General features: G+C 43.9%; 1 protein-coding gene across 1 annotated transcript in view; it reads right to left on the bottom strand.

The window, feature by feature from the left end:
- Nucleotides 1-22,902, bottom strand: part of Pkd1l1 (polycystin 1 like 1, transient receptor potential channel interacting) — a 108,318-nt gene that overhangs the window by 47,602 nt on the left and 37,814 nt on the right. Inside the window, exons 20-29 of the mRNA XM_059275330.1 lie at nucleotides 22,213-22,333; nucleotides 19,052-19,163; nucleotides 13,737-13,935; nucleotides 12,588-12,644; nucleotides 9,132-9,341; nucleotides 7,670-7,912; nucleotides 5,983-6,093; nucleotides 5,732-5,886; nucleotides 4,379-4,479; nucleotides 2,096-2,288 (exon numbers count right to left, since the gene is read on the bottom strand). Coding sequence (XP_059131313.1) covers nucleotides 2,096-2,288; nucleotides 4,379-4,479; nucleotides 5,732-5,886; nucleotides 5,983-6,093; nucleotides 7,670-7,912; nucleotides 9,132-9,341; nucleotides 12,588-12,644; nucleotides 13,737-13,935; nucleotides 19,052-19,163; nucleotides 22,213-22,333 — 1,502 coding nt within the window. The remainder of the gene's footprint in view (nucleotides 1-2,095; nucleotides 2,289-4,378; nucleotides 4,480-5,731; nucleotides 5,887-5,982; nucleotides 6,094-7,669; nucleotides 7,913-9,131; nucleotides 9,342-12,587; nucleotides 12,645-13,736; nucleotides 13,936-19,051; nucleotides 19,164-22,212; nucleotides 22,334-22,902) is intronic.

The following is a 22,902-nucleotide window of genomic DNA, read 5'->3' as shown; positions in this document are numbered from 1 at the left end:
AGGGTCTATGACAGAGATGTCTGCATATCCGTGTTCCCTGTAGCACTACTCACAATAGGTAGGAAATGGAAACAGCCTAGCTGTTCGTCAGTTGATGAATGGATAATAAAAATGTGATAGATGTACACAACAGAATTCTACTCAGCACTAAAGAAACAATGAAATGTGCAGGAAAATGGGTGGAACTGGGAATATTATGTGCAGGAGTTAAACCAGTCCTAGAAAGACAAATGTCTTGTTCTCTTTTATATAGGATTCTAGCTTCCAGTTTTTACATTTCCATGTTTAGAGTAAGGGCCTGTAGAGGCAGAAATCAAGAGAGGAACCCTGAGAGGTGGTGCCAGGGAAGGTCTTGGCATATAAACACATATATAAGTTGTGACACAGCAGCCATGGCTACTGCACAAGGCTCCAAGGAAACAGTGTCTTCCAGACACAACAGGACTGATGCTCCCGGGAACTCACAGAAACGGTGACACCATGCACAGGATCTACACAGGCTCGAGCCAGACTGGTGTCCCAATGCTGAGAGGGGAAGTCGGCATTCTTCCATCCCTAACCAAGAGGCTGTCTCCTATTGACACCCACTTGCAAAGGAAAAATCAGTTTTCTCCAATGGAGTGCCACTGGGTATAGAAACCACACTTAGGGGTAGGCCTTATTCCCAGCAATAGATGGTCAAAACAGATAAACTCTGGTAGTTTTATATATTCTGTTACCTTTGGGCATTTTTTTAAACCTCACTGATCTTTTGTGTGTATATTATGCTTTTCAATTTGGTGGGTTTGTGTGTGTTTCTTGTGCGTTTTTGCTGTTTATTTTATTCTGGTTTCTTTTTATTTGCATGTTTGTCTTCTAAACAGAAAGAGAAAGAAGGTGTGGAGTTGGATGGGTAGGAGGTAGGGAGGTGGGGAGGCTCTGGGAGGAGACGGGCAAGGGGGAAATCCCAATCAGAATATATTGTATAAAATTTTAGTTAAAAAAGACTCTTTGTTTCTGTCTCTGTCTCTCTGTCTCTGTCTCTCTGTCTCTGTCTCTCTGTCTATCTCTCTCTCTGTCTGTCTCTCTCTGTCTGTCTCTGTCTCTCTGTCTCTGTCTCTGTCTCTGTCTCTCTCTCTCTCTCTCTCTCTCTCTCTCACACACACACACACACACACACACACACACACACACACACACACACGATGTAAAAGCAGAAGGGGAACCAGGAGTGGAAGGTGGCTAAGAGAGGGTAATATGGGATTAACATGATCAAATGCATTGAGTACATGTAGAAATTGTCAAAAAATTTAAATGAATAAAAATTATTCAATACAAGAAAAGGAACACATAACTGTCAATGTTACCAGATCATTGCAATTTGACCATGTTTGACTCCTAACGGGCAGACACATTATGTAATTCTTTGGGGCCTCATTGTTCTTGAGGGAAAAGACTGTTTCTATACTAATAATTACTGAATTTCTACCCCACTGAGAAGGTAAGGGCAGCACAAATGACTGGACTAAACTGATTGTAAGATTGTTAAATTTATGCCTAGGTGAATAAATAGCATTCATTTTAGTGATATGACCCAGATATCCCGACATGACCAAGAAGGCTGCTTGTGTCCATGCAGACTTCTCTTTCCATGTGAAGTTAACTTTCAATCTAAGCCCTCTCTGACAGGGAACTCCTCTGTTCACAAAGAGATGGAAGGGTAGGGATTGTAACAGTAGAGAGTCTGCCTGCCTGACTACAAAGTACATAGCCACAGGATTCCCTGAATCTATGGTAAGGATCTGATGGATGCATGTGACACTCATCTGATGCCTCATTTCTCAGAGGGCACTAACAACTACCTGCAACATGCCAATCATTACAAGTGGCTCAGACAGGATGCCCCGCAGACATCAGCCCCTTTCCTTGGGAGCCCCAAGACTGGCATGCAGACAGGTGTAGCAGACACATTTGGTTAGGGTGGCATCAATCAAGACTGCCCAGCTTTCACGGGAGGACACCACTCATGGAAGGCCCCAGGGACCGTCACAAATGCAAACAAAGATGGAACCAGTTGCTAACACTCCCAGGCATTTCCCCAGCGGGATACTCGTACCTGCAGCTGACTTTTTCAGGAGACGTTCCTGGTTGTGGACAGGAACCTTCGGATCTCCACTCTGTCTTGTCCCAAAACACACACCGGGTCCACTGGAAATGCACTGTATAGTTTGCTGTCCCAGCAAGGTATTTGTTTGGAGGCCTCCTGTCATAATCAGCATCTAATAGGGATAAATACCCCACATTGGTTCCTAGAAAAGAGGGGAAAATGTATCAATAAAACATACGAACTTTGCAAGGGACATGCTCCATTCCAAATGCAGGTGGAAGGGCCACTGGGGATGGAGGGACAAAGAGGGAAGGATTGAAAGGTACATCAGATTCTGGCCATTCCCTGCTTTGGAATTTATAGTGAATCAAACACAGCAAGACCTTCATTTGTGAGTGTCCAGGAGGAAAATAGCGTTTCCAGGGCCACCATCTTCCAAGTCCTTCCTGACATCCCAAACAAAGGGATCATCCCACCCTGGAAGGGATGGAGATAGTTCAGCTCCTCCTTAGCTACCTTTCAAGCTACTTCTGCTTCCTCCAGCCACTCTGTCAAACACTACACTTCTGGGTCTGCATGGTTATGTGGACAAGACACAGACCACGTGACTTTAGCTAAAACCCTAACCATCTCCAGATACGTTTCATGTTGAAAAGTAAAAGTATTTAACTCTCCATTTATTTAAAGTTTTCCCCTGAGATTTTTTTTTTAATAACTGGTTTGGGGACAATTAAATATTAGTTGTTCGTAAAACTATGGAACTGGTAGGGAGATGGCAAGTGGGTAAGAGTGCTTACTGTGCAAGTATGAGAACATGAGTTCAAATCCCCAGAACCCGCAGAAAAGGTCTGATGGAGTCACACATTTCCTCGCCATCTAGTGCTGTGGGGATTGGAGACAAAATGATGTCTGGGGCTTACTGGCCACCAGTCTAGTCCCAGGTTCATGAAGAAACTTTGTCTCAAGGGAATGAGGTGGAGAGTGATGGAGCAAGACACTTGACATCTTTCTCTGGCTTTGCACACACACACAGATTTGCACACCTGCCCGCACAGAGGGGCACAAACCACATACATCATACATTCATACCACACACTCTCTCACACACAATAACTGAATGAGTAAATGAATGAAATTGTACCATTCTTCATATTATATGCAGTAATAAATGATTGGTCAGAGATCTAAAATACTAAAACACTGGTATTATACCAGTGCTAAAAGACATGTAAGTGATTTCACTTAAAACTCAGATATAAGGAATTGATTTCTAACAATAGCCTCAAGTCTAAGAAACCTCACTTTGCAATATAAGGCAGCAACTACAGAAACCCACAGCTGGTCAAAACGCAGTGTACAAGGGACGGTGGAGAGTCCAGTCCCAATCAATGCAGCTACAACACAACCTGCACATACCCTCAGGGAACATTGCAGAAGAATGGGTGGAAAGACTGTAAGAGCCAGAGGACCAGGGAATCTACTGTGAGATTGTGCCTCATAGTAATGTTAGGGAAGCGGGGCTGGAGAGACGTCTCAGAGGTTAAGAGCACCAGCTGTTCTTCCAGTGGACATGAGTTCATTTCCCGCACCCACGTGACAGTTCACAGCTGTCTGTAACTCCAAGATCTGACACCCTCACACAGACATACATGCAGGCAAAACACCAATCAATGCACATAAAATAAAAAGAAATGCTAGGGAAGCTTCACCCATGATACTTCAACAGGATGATTGTCTAAACTAGACCCAAAGAAGTACAACACCAATAGAGCCTGCTGTATGGAAAGGGGACAGTCTCACAGGCCCCAAGCTTAGACAAAGAACTATAGGCAGCTAGTGAATGACGAGAGTAAGAGAATTGGTCTTCCCCAGGGAGGAGCCACCTAACTGATTATCCAATACCAAGCAGTCAGCCTTGAAAATTAAATATACGTATTTCTTCAAATAGAGTGAGCCAGTTGTACTTATATATTTAGGCATGCAGGCATGTGTGCATGAGTGTATGTGTGTGTAGTAATAACAATTAAAGTAAATAAAGCCATGGTTTGAAGAATAACAAGGAGGAGCATGGGGTGGATTGAAGAGAGGAAAAAGAGGGGGAGATATGATATAATTATAATGAAAACAAGGCTGATACATTTTACTATTGAAATGTTTTCAGCTGTGTGTGGTGGTACAGACTTGAATGTTGATACAAGAAAGAAAGAAAAACACTGCCGTGTACAGACAAGCAACAGCAAGTCCTCAGCACATGAAGAGAACAGAGATTTCAAAGGCTTAGCACTCACTGACCTTTCCGTGGAATAGCAGGTACATAAATTTGTACAGTCTGCTTATCCCAGGAGTAGACCTGCTTCACAAGAAAATCAGAAGGCGTGGCTTTCTTGGAGAACCTAGGGGCAAAGAAGAAGTAGTGAGATGCAGCTTTTCTTGTCCATGAAGACTTTACTTATGCACTGTGTGACTTTTCCCTAGAAAGGGATAGCTGGGGATAGTTAAGGCTACAAAGAACCAATGTGTTTCACCCCGGGTACACTTATCCCCTTAACTCTACCCCCCCCACACACATACACACACGTAACACTTTATCCCTTATATCTGTAAAGAACAAACCAAAACCAAACCCAAACACAACCTACTTCACGAAAATAGTAAGAATGGTAACCAGCTCTATTTGTGGGATGAGAACAAACCCCTGGCTGCGTGCTGAGGAACAGGGTACCAGTGTAAGCTTATCTGCGTAATGCCTCATCCTGCTGTCAGAAAGTGGGGAATTGGCAGGGAGACAACAGAGGCTCAAACTATTCAGGTAAAGAAAATTCCAAGCACTTCCCTTTTGTATGTGACTTTGAAGAATTAAGTGGAAAAAAATCCAGATTTTTTTAAACAAATGGAAACCTTTAGACATCTGATGCTCAGCTCACTTGGCAGATAGAGTCAAGCCAGTGAACTGAGACAGCCGTGTGTGGAGCCTATCTGCCCAGCAGAGGCACAACACTGACCCTGGCTCCTGAGTCCCCTCCAGCCAGTCGGGGGACTCACCTGGTTAAGCAGGTACAGTGGAACAGCCAACATCTGCCCAAACATGTGGAGACTCCCAGGACAGAAAGACCCAGAGCTGCTTCTCCCAGAAGACACTGCCCCTCCCCCGTGTCACTCAGACACTACAGTGGATGCTAGCTGTGTTTTCAGCCTGAGAATCCAAAGACTCCAACAGCCTTTCCACATAGTCTAGCCACTAACTGAGACCAATCTACTCTCACATACTCAACATCACCGAGAAAGAGAGTTCAGTTATCAAGTCTCTATGGAAATGTAAAATTGAATACATTTTCTCCTGGAGGAAAAAGAGAGAAAAGAAACAAGTAAGGGAGGGAACTGTGGTGTTATCAGACTTCTAAATGGTGTCCTATATGGTATGACTAAAAGTCGGGTTAGTTAACAGGCAGGAATCTAACTTTGAAAAAAGCAGGGAGGCTCATTTTCTATACATACTTACATACATGTAGGCATACGTATAATTTCTTTAGACGTTGACCCTCATTGTTCCTTTAAAACTAATTCACCTATTTGTTCACAGAAACCCTTAGGGACACTCGATCATGTTGTGATCTCATTGGCGCTGCGGCTGCCATCTTGACACACCTTACTAACAGCATGATGGGGAAGGCTCTTGTAATGGGCTTGGAGAAGTTGATGTGGATCTGCAAGGTTTCCTGGGGGTTTTCAGAGAGCCCAGTGAACCGGTGGAGATTCACCTCATCTCGAAGCAATGCAAACATGGTTGGATTTCTCTTGTGCTGTCCATTGGAAAGAGAGCCTGTCAGGCAGTTTGTCTTGGGGAAAGTGAACGCATTAGAAAGCAGCCACCCTGGCCTAAATGAAGCTGTCGTTACCAGGTGATCTTCCTCCCCAAACTCCACAGTCACGGGCATCGCAAGCCGTCCTCTGAGAATAGGTCTTCTGCTCTGGCAGCTGTAGAGCCCAGGGCTCACCACATCACCCACCTTGGGGAACAAAGACAATGAAGGCAACAGTTGACTCAGAGGAGGAAAGCAGACAGGCATGGTGGCGCACGCCTTTGATCCCAGCATTCCCTGGAGGCAGAGGCTGATGGATCTCTGTGAGTTCAAGACTGGCCTGGTCACCATAGTGAGTTCTGGGATGGCTGGGCTGTGTAGAGAGACCCTGTCTCAATAAATAAATGAACAAACAAACAAAAACAAAAACAAAGAGAGGCGAAGAAAAGCGGGAAGTAATTGGAGTCACACTGTTTTTCCGGTTCTGATCAAACAAAATGAGTTTAACGAGGTAGGTTGACAGGATTTATATGGATGGGGGTAGTTAATGTTCCTTGTATGTTTTCCTTGCCAAAATGATAACTTTTTAAGTTAAAATAAAAGTTAGGAGCTCTTATAAAAAGAAGTGTCTGGGATGGGTGGTGATGTCGCAAGCCTTTAGTCCCAGCACTCAGAAGGCAGAGACAGATGGGTCTCTGTGACTCCAACGGCTACAGAGTGAGACCCTGTCTTATTTTTTTAAAAAAGAAGGAGAAGGAGGGCAAAGAGAACAAGGAAGAGGAGGTGGAGAAGGAGGAGGAGGAAGAAGAGGAAGAGGAGGTGCCCCATTGAGCTGAGCTGGGTGGGAAGGCAGAGGATGTAATGGTCATTGTGCACACTACTTCCTGTGATCCACACACCCAGGAGCACTTGTGAATTCTGAAAGTAGACGCTCACACCAAAGTGCAAAGACCTTGGAGGTCCTTTTGACTTCCACACCCCTAACCAGGGACAGACCACATGCACCTCTCTGTTAGCATGGAGGCAGAGAACACCGGGACTCTTCAGAAGCCCCTCCTCGTGTTTTGTTCTGATTGAGCTCTATGTCGATTTCAGGAGCAATGAAACATGCCTGAGGCATGACCACTCGACCACGTGTTCCACGCTATACTCCCTGACACAGATTAGAAAGCCCCACAGTGAATGCTGCATGGATCTACCTATCAGACACCAAGGACCCTAGTTCTGCTAAGATTTTTCTGGAGACATTTGTAAAGACAAAAGATCAAGAATAAAAACAGAAATCCCAACACTTGAACAGGTCATGATCTCTGGGAGTCTGACTTCAGAGGCCGGGGACATCTTGGGCAAATGACCAGAGTTTAACTCCTAATGACCTGTGGCACCTTAGCCCAAATGGCCAGTATCAAAAAGGACGACTCGTGCTGGAAGCTGTACTAATTAACAAGACTGTGAGAAGCCCACCCACCTACCCAGAGATGGACCCGATATAAACAGCACCGGAGGTAAGGTTAAGACTCCCTCCTCGGACTTGGCCACAGTGCCTGCTGGGGTATTATCTAGTAACTCTTCTCTTTGTCTGTCTCCCTTGTCTCTGGAAGATACATTTCCCACCTTCTTGTCACCAGCCTTCTACAGGCCTCCACAGACACAGCAAAGTGCCTTCTCTTTGGAAACAGGGACAATGGGCAAGCGTGCCAACCTACTCTCCTTTTTTTCATGGAAGTCGAGTTACTGAAAATTCGAAACCGCCAGTAGAAGTGTCAGAGGCCATGTGCTGTACCTGTCCGGGGGCTCGTCCCCCTGGATAAGGGCTGCTTTTGAAGAACATGAGCTGGCTGATGTAGCATGGGCTTTGTGATTCCTCTTGAGCAGGACTGTGCATGGCCAGGCCACCAGGGAAATGGACCGAGATGAAGCCCAGGTTCTGGATGGAACTCTGAAAGCTGTGATGGAGAAGGGTCCAGAACTCCATCTGCCCAGTGCTTATGTGCAGCTGATGCTGGTGGCTCAGCGAGAGAGAGTCCTGCAAACACAGGAGGGTGAGGGGATGCTCACAAGACGATGAGCAGATGGAGACAAAACACAAAAGACAGTAATACTGAAAGCACGCGTGGCTTTTTCCGGTTTGGGCGCATCTCACTGATGTTGTATTGATTTTTAAAAAATTGCTGTGCTTCCTGGTGCTTCCTAGTTCCTAAGAAGAGTCTTGATAGCATGATTGATTTTCAAAACCTTTAGGTCAGTTGGTATGTGCACAAAGCCTAAGCTTTAGTGCAGGTTCAGATGGAAGACATTTTCATATGTGCATGAGAACAATGATAACAAACTGCCGCTGGGCGGTGGTGGCGCACGCCTTTAATCCCAGCACTCGGGAGGCAGAGCCAGGTGGATCTCTGTGAGTTCGAGGCCAGCCTGGGCTACCAAGTGAGTTCCGGGACAGGCGCAAAGCTACACAGGGAAACCCTGTCTCAAAAAACAAACAAAACAAAACAAAAAACCCAAAAAAAACCCTGCCAGATTCAAAGATTGTATTATTTGCTCTATAATTTCTACAGTATTTTGATAGCTATTAGTTAAATAAACCATAAGCTTAGGAGGAAGGGAAGGCAGGGGGAAAGGAGAGAAAAACATCTCCTGCTAACTCACTGCTTCCTCAGAACGTTGGCCATTTCAGAAGATTCAAATAAAAGATCTGAGACAACTTCTCAAAGCTACTGCATCAGAAATTGACGAAATAGACATCTGTTGTTTCTCTTAACAGTCTTTGACCAGCAGGGCCACCTTCAAAACTAACGTATGCAAGCAATCCTTTGGGTGACTTCATGCCATTCTGAAGAAGACAAAGTATGTCCCCAAATCCCAAATGAAAATCTGTCAGAACACTGGACACACAACACTGCTGCCACAAAACACTTAATATTCTGGATGAACATTTCCAAATGCTGAGCTGCCACCCGGAGCCATAGCTCAGCTCTTCAGGAGCTCACTCTAATTTTCACTGGGAAAAAGAATATAAATTCGGGCTAACATGTGATAAGGGAGCAGCTGTTTCTTTTGTTTGTTTGTTCGTTTGTTTGGTGTGTGTGTGTGTGTGTGTGTGTGTGTGTGTGTGTGTGTGTGTCTATGTCTGTGTATCTGGTGGGGATGGTACCAAGGGTCTTGCACATGCCAAGCACACATTCTACCGCCGAGCGGCACTTAGGCCTGTGGCTGCATTCCTGTGAGTGGACAGAACATCTTACTAGTAACGTGTCAGAGATGATCTTCATGCCTTCTTCTTGCAGGTACTCCCAATTCCTCGTGTCTTCTTTGGCAGCTTCCCAGACTCCAGAGATGAGAAGGATAAGTTCAACTCCCAGTTTTTTGTTGACCAGCAACTTTTCGGAGAACTGACCTTGAGCAAGGGACATCTGGGCATATTTGAGGATGTACATGCCACTCATCAAGCTCAACTGCATGGGAAGAGGAGATGGGGTCAGATGTTCCCTGGGAAGTGGTGTGGAGACTCTTGCTTTTTTCCCTATTAATAGAAATCGGAATGACTCAACATGTGCTTAGCTTTTAATACAGGAGCTGGGGACATAAACTCGGGTTCCATGCCTGTGCAGGAAGCACTTTACTGGCTGAGACATCTCCTCAGCCCCTGGAAGAGCATTTAAACTGCTTACAGAGCTGACATCAAAACAGGGTTTAAGATTTAAAGAACTGTTACCCAGCGAAACATGTAAGATGCTTTATGTCCAATATTTGTACTGCACAATTGCTAAAAATACAAAAATATCAAGAATGGTTACTTCAGACATGGCAATCATGTTCAGCTTCATTTCTGAGAGATGCACAAAAGGACTGTGGGTAGGCTTGGGTTGATCTCTACCATGTTCATCCTCCTAGCCTTCTGAGGAATCTTGTCTGAGTAAAAACTCCATACCCCAGGTCCTGGAGTCCAGGTGAGGCCATGTGTGCAGCAGTCATCAGGAAAATGTGTAGGGTGAGGCTTGTCAATTCTAGGGTGACATTACTGATATGTGGCATACCTTATGTGTGTTCTTCTCCCCTCAACTGGGGAGCCATAGAGTGGAGATGTCAGATGCATGAGAATAAGGGAGGGAGAGGTTGGATCTCCATGAGAGGGTCATTCACAAAACACCTCTGTGTTCAGTAACTGGGGCACCAGGGCTTTTTGTTATAGCAGCTGACATTACCACAACTCATCCCGGGAGAATTAGAGTTAGAAGACAGAAGTGCCCCAAATCCCAAGTGCTATTTTTATGTGGAGTCAAATAAACTCTGTTATCAGATCTCTGAGGGTTTCATGGAGATTATAGCATTTGAAACCAGCTTTGATGAGAAACTAATATTTTACGAAGGAGAAGAAATAAGCTGTTCCAGGTTAAGAGAAAACTTACTACTTCAGGAACAAGAGAAACATCTAGAGTGACAGAACCCTGAAGAGATGGTGTGCAAGGGGAGGCACAGAGGTAAGGAGCTGGTCCAGGTGAGGTCTTTGTGTGCTGCGTGGAGAACGTAAACATTATCTGTAGTGTAGGGAGCCATCAGGCATAGTGAGTATCAGGTGACGTGACCAGATGTGTTTTATGAAGGCAGATCTGCAAGAGAAGAGAGTATGTGGTCAAGGGAAGTGCAGCCTTCCGACCCAGCCTTGGCATGATTGGTGATCAGAACTGAAGACGAAGAAGAGACTGAGGAGGAAGAATGGGAAACAGGTGACAGGGTCACGGTGTCTGTCACTCGTCTACTCTGTCTCTCGGTCATCATGGCACTCCCACTCCAGTGAGGGGAAGAAGAGGAATAAAGAAACACACAAGACAGCTGCTAAGTACAAAACCCGTTAATAAGAAGGGAGGGTGCCAGGCAACATCTGTGGGGAAGAAACACTTAAGCTGAGTTTCTAAGGACCGTCTTCAGCTCTCTGTTGAGCCAAAGGCAGGGCACGATAGGACAACTACCCTAGTTATGGACCAGAATAGACCAAGAGTGTGCTGAGTGGAAGGGCCCAGGCAAAGAAAGTGTAGGTCAGAAGGAGCCAAAGCATGAAGGCTATGGGGAGATGTTTGCATTCCTGAATGTGAACACAAAGCTGTAGATTGGTCCTAAGAGAGAGGAGGTGACTACCTGATTTAGGCTTTTCCACAATCATGTTCTGACTGCTGCTTGTGGCCAATGTTATCAAGGTGGCAGAGAGGAAGCAGAGAGAGCAATGAGAGAGATACCCAGCCTGGATGAAAGATGGTCGGCTTGGAGGTTAATAGGGAGCAGTAGAAATGGAAAAGGCAGGGAGATTCTGGCTACATCTTTTTTAAAAGAACCAACTTGTTGAGTTATACTTGATGGATGCCGAGATCAAAAGATGCTCAGGTGACCTTAGGTGTTTCAACTTGAATCTGGGTAACAATGCTGTCCCGTCTTGAGCCACAGGAAGCAGGAAGAAACTGGAGTGCCTCTGAACTTGGAGATGTGAGGCTGATTTGCAGCACGTGATAGAGGGCTGGGCTGAGGATGTAAAATGCACAGTCTGATAGAATCACACTGATTTAAGACTAATAGACTAGAAGAGGTCACCAGGAGAGAACGTTGGAGAAGTCCAAGGGACTCCCTGCTGAAACCTGACCGTGTCAACATGACAGGAGGAGGCCACTGGAAAGCCAGGGCTGGCAACCAAAACCTGAGTCATGGGGCAATGAAATGAGGACTCCCACACCCCCCGGTGTGTCCCATGAAGGACAAAAGAGGATAAGAAGAGCTGTCTAGTAGAATTGAAAGTGTGGGGAATCTTTCAGCTTCAGCACTAAGAATATGCAATGCCATGGCAACAGGTAGAGCTGTGGGACAGCCAGCCGGCATTGCCACAGAAAACCCAGGCACCACCTCAATGCTCTACTGCAAAGAGGTGCCTAGAAGCAAGAGCTGCTGGAAGGTGGTGGACGTTACCAAATGGATCCTTAAAGAAATAAGTGGGAGTTGTGACACACCTTAGGATCATCTAGAAGAGGGGAAAAAAGAAGTAGGAGCTCATGGACAACTTAAGGAGACAAACCCTGGAGAACAGTATGACGGAGATGGAACTACCAACACCAGCCACTTAGGTTGGACATGTCTCAATCCCCGGGATATCAGTCACACAGGCTGGACTGGGGCTGTACAGGGTGGTAGTGGGTAGGTTTGTGGGCACAGATGGAGGGAGGATGCTTGCTGGGAGCCAGGAATTTTCTTTCCTAGTGACAGGGTGTGAAGACAGATGTAACTGCAGTAAGATTTGCTGACTGGTGGCAATGAGGGACTCCCATGAGTTCTTTTGTCATCTCTCAAAGAACCGCATAGTGAAGACACCTATTGAAGGACTCTGGGGAACGTTACAGATTTGAGAAAACAAGCAGGTGTGACCATGGGAAAATCCAATACCACACATTAGTAATAAAGAGCAATCTGCCCACCAAAGTGATTCAGACCGCGGCGGGCACTTGTTGTTACCCCTTTATATTTCTATTTCTGCATGAAGAAAACGTCCTCAGGCATGGCTTGATGGGGACAATGCTGTTCAGAGGAACATCTAGGAGAAAGTTACGTCCCTAACCTCAATGTCAAAATACAATTCCAAGTTGTATATTTGTCAAGTCTTGATCATGGCCTTTATAACTATGCAAAATCCAGGAAAATACAGAGAAAGAAATAGCACTTACCTTATTAGGGAAGCTTATGAGGTCTCTCAATATATGAAGAGAATCCACCATTGCTTCCTAAACAGTAGACACAAGAGAGAGAGAGAGACACAGAGAGAGAGAGAGAGAGAGAGAGAGAGAGAGAGAGAGAGAGAGAGACAGAGACAGAGACAGAGACAGAGAGACAGAGAGACAGAGAGAGAGAGAGAGAGAGAGAGAGAGAGAGAGAGAGAGAGATTATCATATTAGTTCAAATGCAGCTTGCTTGTGAAGAAATGGGGCATGTACTGTGTTTTTCTGTGAAGAGGCTTCCTAGGGGCCAGCCCTTTTGTAGGAAGACCTTGGTCTCAAAGCTTCCTTCCAGTCCAGCATGACTCTGATGTGTCTCTGGCCAGCCTCCCCAGGCCTTTGTAGGAAACTGACACAATAGAAGCTGAAATATGGGGACAGAACTAAATGGAGCTATGGAGAAGGGGCAGAAAAATGTCAGAGGAAGGAAAATGATTAGGTGTAGTCGAGTATGTTGTAGTTCTAATGAAACATGAATGTTCACTAGTGACCATTACAAAGCAGAGTTGCAGAAAAGCCAGAGGGGCAGTAATCTTTGAGTCAGGGTCATGTATTAAGAAACTATACTTGGGGCAGAAAAAGATGGTTCAGAGATTAAATGTACTGGCTGCTTTTCTAGAAGACCTAGGTTCAATCCCCAGCACCCATATAGTGGTCTCACAGCCATGTAATTCCAGTTCCAGAGGATCCAGTGCTCACTTCTGGCCTCCATGAGCAACAGGTACACAGATATGCACATAGGCAAAATAACCATATACATGAAATAAATCTTTAAAAACTTAAAAACATTGATTACAAAAATATTGCATTCAATTTTGACTTTATCCCTTGGCTTATGGTTGTTAACAGAATAAAAAAAATCAGATTTATGGAATGTTTTTATTCACAGAAACATTAGGAGAATTATCCATAATGACAATCGACTTGTTTCACTTTCTCCATTATAAAGCAGAAACATTCACAGGAGCCTATCAGCCTGTATACCTGGTCTCCTTTCCTGCCTGGATTTTAGGAGCAGGAGCCCTTGCTAAGAAGCCAGCTTTCAGAGGGCTGTTGCTGTCCAGGTTTATAGACACTGCCCTGCCCTGCTCAGGGCCATACCTGGTCTGTAACAGGTACTTCGCATGCTGAAGAAATCAATACATCCTGTATCTGTGACCATAGACCACACGAAGAAGTGTTTGTGCTCTTCACATACAAACGGCTCAGGATGGCAGTGATCATGGTGATGTAGTTCCTCACTTCTGTGTAACTCCCCAGCAGCTGGAGAGAAGACAGGTTTTCCAGGGTGGAGCTGTATCTGAAGGAAACACAGAACTGTGGTAATGGTGTGACGACATCGTAAAACTTTACTCTGCCAAAGGGGGAATGGAGTTTGTTCTTGAATGGGTCTGAACTGAAAGAGAATGACATGAAGGGGAGGTGGTCTGTATGGGGGAAACTGGAAACACAATTAGACATGTTACCAGAATCCTAATAACACATCACCTTTGAATAAAACTGAAAAAAGCACAAGATGTCAAACAGATACGGATATACAAGCATCATAACAAAGGAAGGAATGTGGCCCAGAGCTAAAGACACAGTGGCTAGAGCTGGCTGAAATAGTGCAGGCAGCCTAACCATTAAGAGCTCATGTGCGCAGACTCAAATTAGAGAGGGGATGTACATCACATTTGAGGCTATGTGTAAAATCGCAAGCTTATGACTTCAGATTTTGATAATTGGGCATTTTACTTATTTATGAATGGAGCGATAAGCTTATTTGCACCTGGAAAGGCAACATCATATCTTAGACAGAGCTCTGTGCATGGGGCCAATGCCTTTTCCAGTCCTTGCTCTACACTGCCTTTGTTGTATGACTGCAAGACACCATTTACTTGAATAACTCAGCCTGAATCTCCAAAGATGAAACAAACACCTACTGAATAAAAATCCTTGGTGAGCAATCACATACTAAGCAACAGAACATGTTGACTTAGGAAGACCGTAGGAAGCCAGGTGAAAGAGAAAAACACACAAATGAGTGAGAAGAAATAGCACATATTGCACAATTAGGGGAAGTATGTTTCACAGATTTAGTCTCCTGCAGTCAAAAAATGTACAAACAAAACACCAAGTAAACAAAAGCAGCCCCAGTAAGCCTTGGAAAATGGGGCCCATACCCAGAAAGGCAGAATATATTATACAATGAAATCTTATGAGACTGTCAAATAAACTTTACTGTCTGACCCAAACCCAGGAAAAGTAATAGACAATAGGAACTTCCTGTGAGAAGACCCAAATGATGGACTGATCAAAGACATCAAAGCAGAAATCATAAATATATTCAAAGAACTAAAGAAAACTAATTTTGAAGATTAAATAAAGGTATTATAGTGTCTAATCAAATACAGATTAGCAATAAAGAAAAGCAATCAATTTTCTATAAAAATCACATGGAATTTCTAGAGCTACCTGTACAATAACAATAATGAAAATTCGCTGCATAGTTCAAAAAGCAAATTTGAGAAAAGCAGCTGTTAATTTGGGAACTGAACATTAGAGATAGTGAACAACAGGCAAAAAAAAAAAAAGGAAGAAAACGAACATAGACTTGTAGAAATGCTGGACAGCAAGTTCGCAAATTATATTTTTTCTTTCTTTTCTGAACAACAAATCCATTGCGTAAGATAATGTCTATAAAATGTTATGGTTGAGCCGGGCGGTGGTGGCGCACGCCTTTAATCCCAGCACTCGGGAGGCAGAGCCAGGCGGATCTCTGTGAGTTCGAGGCCAGCCTGGGCTACCAAGTGAGTTCCAGGAAAGGCGCAAAGCTACACAGAGAAACCCTGTCTCGAAAAACCAAAAAAAAAAAAAAAAAAAAAAAAAAAAAAAAAAAAAAAAAGTTATGGTTGAATCTATAATACATAGGCATCAATTCAGACAGATACCTTAAAGCACCTAGAATGGTTATACTTCTATCAGGCTAAAAATAAAAGAAGTGGGGAGCAAGTTTTAATGATCCAGAGGGAGATTTTTCCAATCATAAAATGGGCCAACTCACCAGAAAGGTAAAGGTTATAAATATATAATTGGCCAAAGTGTGAAGAACAAGAGAACGAGTGTTCATCCTGCATCTGTGTTAACCACATCATCATCAAGGCTTAGGAAACATGGTGGAGGAGGAGATAGAAAGAATGTAGGAGCTGGGGGATGGGTAGGAGTGCTGTGCAATGCTCTCTTCTGGACATGACATGGCCGTAAAAATCATGGACTCATAGCAGCTGTGCTCACCTGTACAAGACCTACGCAAGATCAAGCCAAGCAAAGCCCCAGCATAGATGGGGTAGATGATCTCAGCTTTACCCCTTGCTAAGGAGCTGTTGGCAGTGGATAGTTGCTGGGGAGGATGAATTATTCTTTTTTGAGGACGTGGCCACTCATGGGATTCCCATGCTCCAATGATTAGCCCCACCCCCATGGGTAGCACTAACTATACTTGGTGGGTTGTTAAAAAAGAAAGATGTGAAGTATGGGGGAGGATATTGGGGCATATGGAATGAATTGGAGGGGGAAGTTGGGTCAGAGATGATCATATTTTATTATATCAACATGAAATCCTCAAAAACAAAAAAATTAAAAAACTTAAAAATCTAATGCACAAATGTTCACAATGCATTATTAAACAGAGACTACATTATCGCACTATAATGTGCTCACAATTGTCCAAATACTTAACACTGTGGAATTGTACAAAGTTATGAATACATAGGGAATCTAACAAAAGAAAAATAAAACTGATGGTGCTGGAGGGACAGGAAGGACTTCAAAAGTAATAATGCTATCAGTAATGGACAGAATAACAGCAGGAAATCAACAAGGTCTATAAGACCCAAGATAAATATGATCAAACACATTATGTATGAACATAAGAAAGAACAAGTAAATTTATCTATTATTTATTTTATGCATATGAGTATTTTGCCTGCATGTGTGTCTGTGTACCATGTGCATGCCTGGTGCCTTTCGAGGTCAGAAGAGGGCATTAGATCACCTGTAACTGCAGTTATAGATGGTTGTGAGCCAACATGTGGGGGCTGAAAATAAAACCCTAGTCCTTTGCCAGAGCTACAAGAATTCTTAACTGCTGAGCCATCTTTCCAGCCCCCGAAGAATAAATATTTAAAATAGTCACAAAATAATTTTGAGACCAGAGAGATAGCTCAGCAGGTAAAGATACTGTCTATGCAAGCCTGAAAACCTGAGTTTGACCCTCCGAACCTAGACTGAGGTGGAAAGAACAGATTCTACACAGTTGTACTCTGGTCTGCAGATACTTGCCATGGCATAGAGTCAGAGTCAAGAAATGCAGGAGTCCAGTCAAAGAAAGGGAAGAGGGATTATATGAGCGGTGTGTGTGTGTGTGTGTGTGTGTGTGTGTGTGTGTGTGTGTGTGTGTGTGTGTGAAGATCATGATGGGGGAATCTACAGAGACAACTGAACCAAGCTCATAGGAACTCATGGACTGACTGCTGTGGAACCTGCATGGGACCAACTAGGCCCTCTGCATACGGGAGACAGTTGTGTAGCTTGGTCTGTTTGAGGGGCCTCTGGCAGTGGGATCAGAATCTATCCCTGGTGCATGAGCTGGCTTTTTGAAGACCATTACCTATGGTGGGACACCTTGCACAGCCTTCATGCAGTGGGGAGGGGCTTGCACCAGGCTTTGCTGACTTCCCATGGGAGGCCTTACCCTTTTGGAGGAGGGGGTGAAGGGTGGGGCAGAATGAGGAAGGCAGGGGGACCGGGAGGAAGGATGAGAGGTGGATCTGTAGTGGCTATGAAAAATGAATTTAAAAAAATTCTTTAAAAATGACTTTTATGTAATTAAAACACACACAGACTAAAAACAACAAAAAGAAATGCACCTTAGCATTTATGGTCTGTCCCATTTTTGCTTTCTGCTGCTATGATAAAGCAAAAACAACTTGGAGAGGAAAGGGTTTATTTCATCTGACAACTTCCATGTCACAGTCTTTTATGGAGGAAATTCAGGGCAGGAACTCAAGGCAGGAACCTGGAAGCAGGAACTGAAGCAGAGGCCGAGGAAGAACACTGTTCACTGGCTTGTTCCCCATGGCTTGCTCAGTCTTCTTTCTTATATAACCCAAGACCATCTGCCCAGGGTAGGGGTGAGGCACCACCCACAGTATGCTGGGCCTTCCCACATCAATCATTAAGCATGAGAATGCCCCACAGGCTTGTCTACAGGCCATTTTGATGGACACATCCTCTCGAGGTTTCGTCTTCCCAGATAGATGACTTTAGTTTGCATTAAGTTGATACAAAAACTAACCACAGCCCAGTTAGCACAGAGAAAATGACTCGCGTCAGCCAGTGCTGGTGGGAATACCAAATGGTGCAGCCCCTCAGAAGTGCTAAGCAAGTGGTATCATATGACCTAGTGATTCTACCCTTGAGAAATGAAAATGCTCACCCACGCCAAAGCTTGCAGAAGAATCTTCAGAAGAACCTAACTTACATACAGAAAAAATAGACCATGTCAAAGCTTGCAGAAGAATCTTCAGAAGAACCTAACTTACATACAGAAAAAATAGACCATGTCACCTGTTCAAGGAGTAAACAAATTGAGGCAATACAATAGATATTATTGAGTAATTAGAAAATGAGGTACTGATTTATGCCATATCATGGATGAAACTCATCAATATTCATGTGTGAAATAAAGAACTCAAGAGTATATTTTTCATCATCCTATTGCCACAAAGTTTCTAGAACATGTAAATCTTTAGACACATAGATGTTGGCTTTGGGCGGTTGGGAAGTAGGTGTTAGGGTTGATGATTCAGGAGTGACTACTGTTTAGTTCCAAGATGTTATGATGGCCAAATGTTCCCAAACTAGACTGTGCTAAAGGCCACAGTGTTCTGTAAGTGTGAGGAATTTCAATAGGTAAGCTATATAATGTGTAAATGATATCTCAAATTGTTTAAGGGGATGGATAGTGGTTAAGACCACTTGCTGCTCTTCCAGGAGACCCAAATTCAGTTTCCAGAACCTATGTAAGGTGGCTCATAATGGCCTCTACTCCAGCTTCAGGGGTTCAATGCTTTCTCTGGGGCTCTTTAGGCACCCACACATGTGAGAAACCCCAATTCCCACTACCCTCCCAAAGATGCATAAATAAAATAAATCTTAAAAACATGTTTTAAAAAGAAATGAAAGAGCCTCATGGACCCTGAAGCATGTCATAGTACCATGCAAATGGTGTTTAACAGGCTACGCCTGGGAGACCCTGGCTTTTGTTCAGCATGAGAAGAGCAATTACTATTGCTCTTTTAGTGGCTCTTTGCCATCTCCCCAGGGAATATAAGCTCTGCTGTAGAGTGTCTTTGTTGCATCCTATTACTTACAGGTCCTTGTCAGGGCAGTCATTTCCATGGTAACGGGGTAGCACAGTCACTTCCACAGTGCATGGTTGCACCTTGGAGCCTTGGCCATCTGTGATCTCAGTAGAAACAAAGACTGTGAAGGAATATGACAGAGGAGGGTCATTCCAGACACTAGTTGTGAACAAGTGTCTTCACACATCAGTAGCAGCTGAATAGTGTGAGTGATGGTGACAGGGGGTGAGATGCTGGCAAACCTCAGGTGAGCTGTCTTCCCTCCCACATTAGACACACTGAGGATACCAACAAATCTGTAAATAGAATATCTGTTAAGCAAAACTATGAGTTATAGTGTTAAGGTATGTGCATGTGAATGCAGGTGCTCTTGGAGGCTAGAATAGAAGAGTACACTGGATTCCCCCCAAGCTGGGGCTACAGGTATTTGTGAGCCACCTGACCCAGGTGCTGAGAATCAAACTCAGGCTTCAAGAGTCATGCATGCTCTTAACCACTTAGCCATCAGTGCTGCCCCATGGTAATGGCTTGTTTACTAGGGATTCAAACACAAGGCATGGTATGAGAAAAGACCTCAAGATTCTTCTGTCCTGGGGAGATGTCACCACCCAACCTAAGATCTGAACACCCAAGTAAGGTCAGTGAATGCTCATCAGACAGGGAAACAGGGAGTGTCACACAGAGGGCAGACAGGCAGATGCCATCACTGTGTGCTGCAGGAGGTGGGGGTAAGTCTCATCATCCATTCACAAGGTCATGGTAGGTAAGACCATTTCTGCCCTCCAGAGTGTTCCTGTCCACCAAATACATAAGGAGTGCTGAAATGGGGTACCAGGCTCATGGGGAGTATAATCCTGACTCTGCAACAGATGGGCCAGTGTTAGTGTCACATTTTAACTACTTCCTAAATGATGGAGGCAGATTTAACAGGCAAAGGTAAAGAAGAATTCTGAGGGGAGGTTTGTATAAAAACATCTGTATGTATCTAGCAAGAAATGGCTACTTGGTGGACCTAGGAATTCCTTCACGTAACAAAGGCTCAAAGGTGTAATGAGACCTGCTGGTGACGTTGGGGTTTGGTTGATGGTCACAGGTACAGTTGTGTGTAACACACAGGAAGATCAGCACACATGTGAACCCTGGGTATCTACATAGTAGACTCAACTTGAAACCTAGTACTAAAGGTTGGAGACTTGACTTGGATATCAGTCCTTCTTAGGATGTGGGCCCTGGGCATGTGTATCACAATCACTGAGAAGCCCAAATTCTAGGCTCTATCTTCTGAGCCGGTAGTTACTGTACGAGCTCCTCAGTGCCCCACTGAAGATAATGTACTATGAATCAAGAGAGAGGATGGCAGAGGAGTGAGTGTTAGATAAGAATTTAATTTGATGTGATAACTCTGTGCCATATTCACTCATACAAAAGATGGGACAAGATAAGAAACATTAAACATCCACTCTACTAAATTTATTTTACTTAATTGCTCGTGTTTATCCTATTGTCAATTATTAATTCAGATAATCACTGGGATTTAATGTAACAACAGCTACCAGTACTTATCACACATATGAAGGATTTGAGCACCAAATGATACTGTCCCAGGCCTGTGACCTAAGATTTGGTACTATAGAATTATGTCAAGACATTCTTCATTCCAACATGATGATGAGTCCCTGACTCAAGATCTTCTATTTAGATGTCTGTCTAGCCCTGTGGACTATGGCTAGCTGGTGGAAAGAGGTTCTCATGCCCCTACATGCGCTCTCAGGTAAGAAACATGTCAGGTGTTAATGTAACTTGCACCGTAAGAGGCATGCTTATTTAGTTGAACATCTTCATCAAGGCAAGTGCTATTTTGACTCAGCTCTTAGGATGGGCCCCTGGCCAACACCAAGAAGTGGGGGTGCTTGGCCTGAGCAGCCATTATGAGAAAAATTTCCAGAAGGCAGGTGAATGCAATTTTAGTATTTAAAGATTTATGGATGGAAGATCCATGAACGCCACCTTCATCTATTCAGTAATGCCTACTGTGCTGGAGAGTCTGTTTGCTTGGCCTTAGGAGAACTTGAGCTCAGATGCAAATATAAAGCCATCATCATGCTAATCAGAGCATGATCCACAAAGCTCAGAGAAGTTTGCTTGGTGTGACTTGAATCTGGGAGTGAGGGAAAGTTTGGAGGAGACAGGAAAGGTGTCAGCAAGGAAATACTTTGTTGACTTAAAAGGAGAAAGGAGATTCAAGTACATCAGTTAGATGGACCAGTTCAGACTTTGGGCTGAAATCATCTTACTGTCTCAAATTGAAGAAACTTCTACATTGCTGACTTTCACTCATGCCTATACAATGGAATCATATAGAAGTTCAAAAATAAAAATAAAATACAGATCATTTTCAGTTAGCCAGACTGGGTTGTGTGAAACCGGACATTTTGTCAAATGGTCACATCAGGTGACACCAGGCCTTGTGTGCAGATTGGAATTAATCAGGACCTAAGGGACAGTGTTTGAGATAGAAAGAAAGCTATTGGTACCACAGGCTTCATTTGGATTGAGATTTCTGTAATTTGGGTCTGCAACATCACCCAGAGGCCCATGTAGTAAGCTTTTAGCTTAGGACTGTTGTGAGTTAGTAGAACCTTTGTGAGACAGGACCTAGTGAGAGGTCTTCTGTTCATGGGGGACACTATCAAAGAGAACACGGAGAGGAAATTTAAATGCTCACTGACATCAGGGGTTTGTAGTGGGAGGCAGATTACAGAGATACCACTTGCTCACTCAACAGTCTTTCCTCACATTTTAGTTTTTGGAGGGAGTGCCTTAATTTGTTCTCAATGATAATAAATTCAAAATCCAGAAAATATGAGCTATTTAACTTGTAAGTGGGGATACCCTACTCTTGCATATATTAATCACAGGTAAGAGCTTTCTTTGATATTTATTATCTGTATTTTGATTGAAATTGAAGATATGAAAATCCCAATTTGCTAATAATGTTTCTAATATTCTTTCTGTATTAAAAGACAGGTGAAGGGCCTAAATTTACTGAGGTAGATAAATGATTTTAGTTTCTAGGCCCCTCTAATACTTTGTAGTTTTTAGAAACTAGGAGAAAATGTTTGGAGGGATAAGTAGGCATACCTAGTCGCATGGTTGACGCTGTGACTTACCTTTGTAATCATCTGAGGCCTCACCAGCTGGCAATAAAAAGTAGTACTGGGTATCTCGTCCATGGTACAGGGTGTGTGGAGAAGTGTTTCCTATCCGGTAACGAAATTCGTAATGAAAGTCCTACGATCCAATCCATGGGAGTAGAAAAATAGGAAACGGAACATACTGTGGATGGAATCACCAACCAATGCCACACACCTTCACCCTCGCGGCCACTGTTGGTTATGTTTTGCAGCCCAGACCAGGGTGTCTGCATCATTCTCAGTACACAGAGATGGGAGAGGTCTCCTGGCTCTGTAGGACTCATCTGCTCTTAAACCAAAGGGCTTCTCACATGAAGCAGGATTCTACACTTGAGTCAGCTGGCTCTCTTGTCTTTGGATCCCCTAACACAGTGGTTCTCAACCTTTGATTCATGACCCTTTCTCCTCAGATCCTCACAAGACTCTATTCAAAAATGCAGAGTGACTTCTACATTGTCCAAATTAGGACAAAGAGGTCAAGTGTAGGTCAGAGACATGTTCTGGTGATGGAGTTAGGCCTCAGGCTGAGCCCCCCACCTCCCACTTGTGTGCCCATAGGTAACAGAGCCTCCTGACTTTGTGGCAAAGCCCAGCAAGAATCCTCTCCTTCTAATGAAGAGGCTGTTCTTACTAGTAGGAGAAGCCCCTCCCCCCATTCATGCAGGA

Source organism: Peromyscus eremicus, chromosome 10 (assembly GCF_949786415.1).
Source record: "Peromyscus eremicus chromosome 10, PerEre_H2_v1, whole genome shotgun sequence".
Classification (NCBI taxonomy): Eukaryota; Metazoa; Chordata; class Mammalia; order Rodentia; family Cricetidae; genus Peromyscus; species Peromyscus eremicus.
Note: the sequence above shows the minus strand (reverse complement) of the source record. Positions and strands in the feature narration are given on the sequence as shown.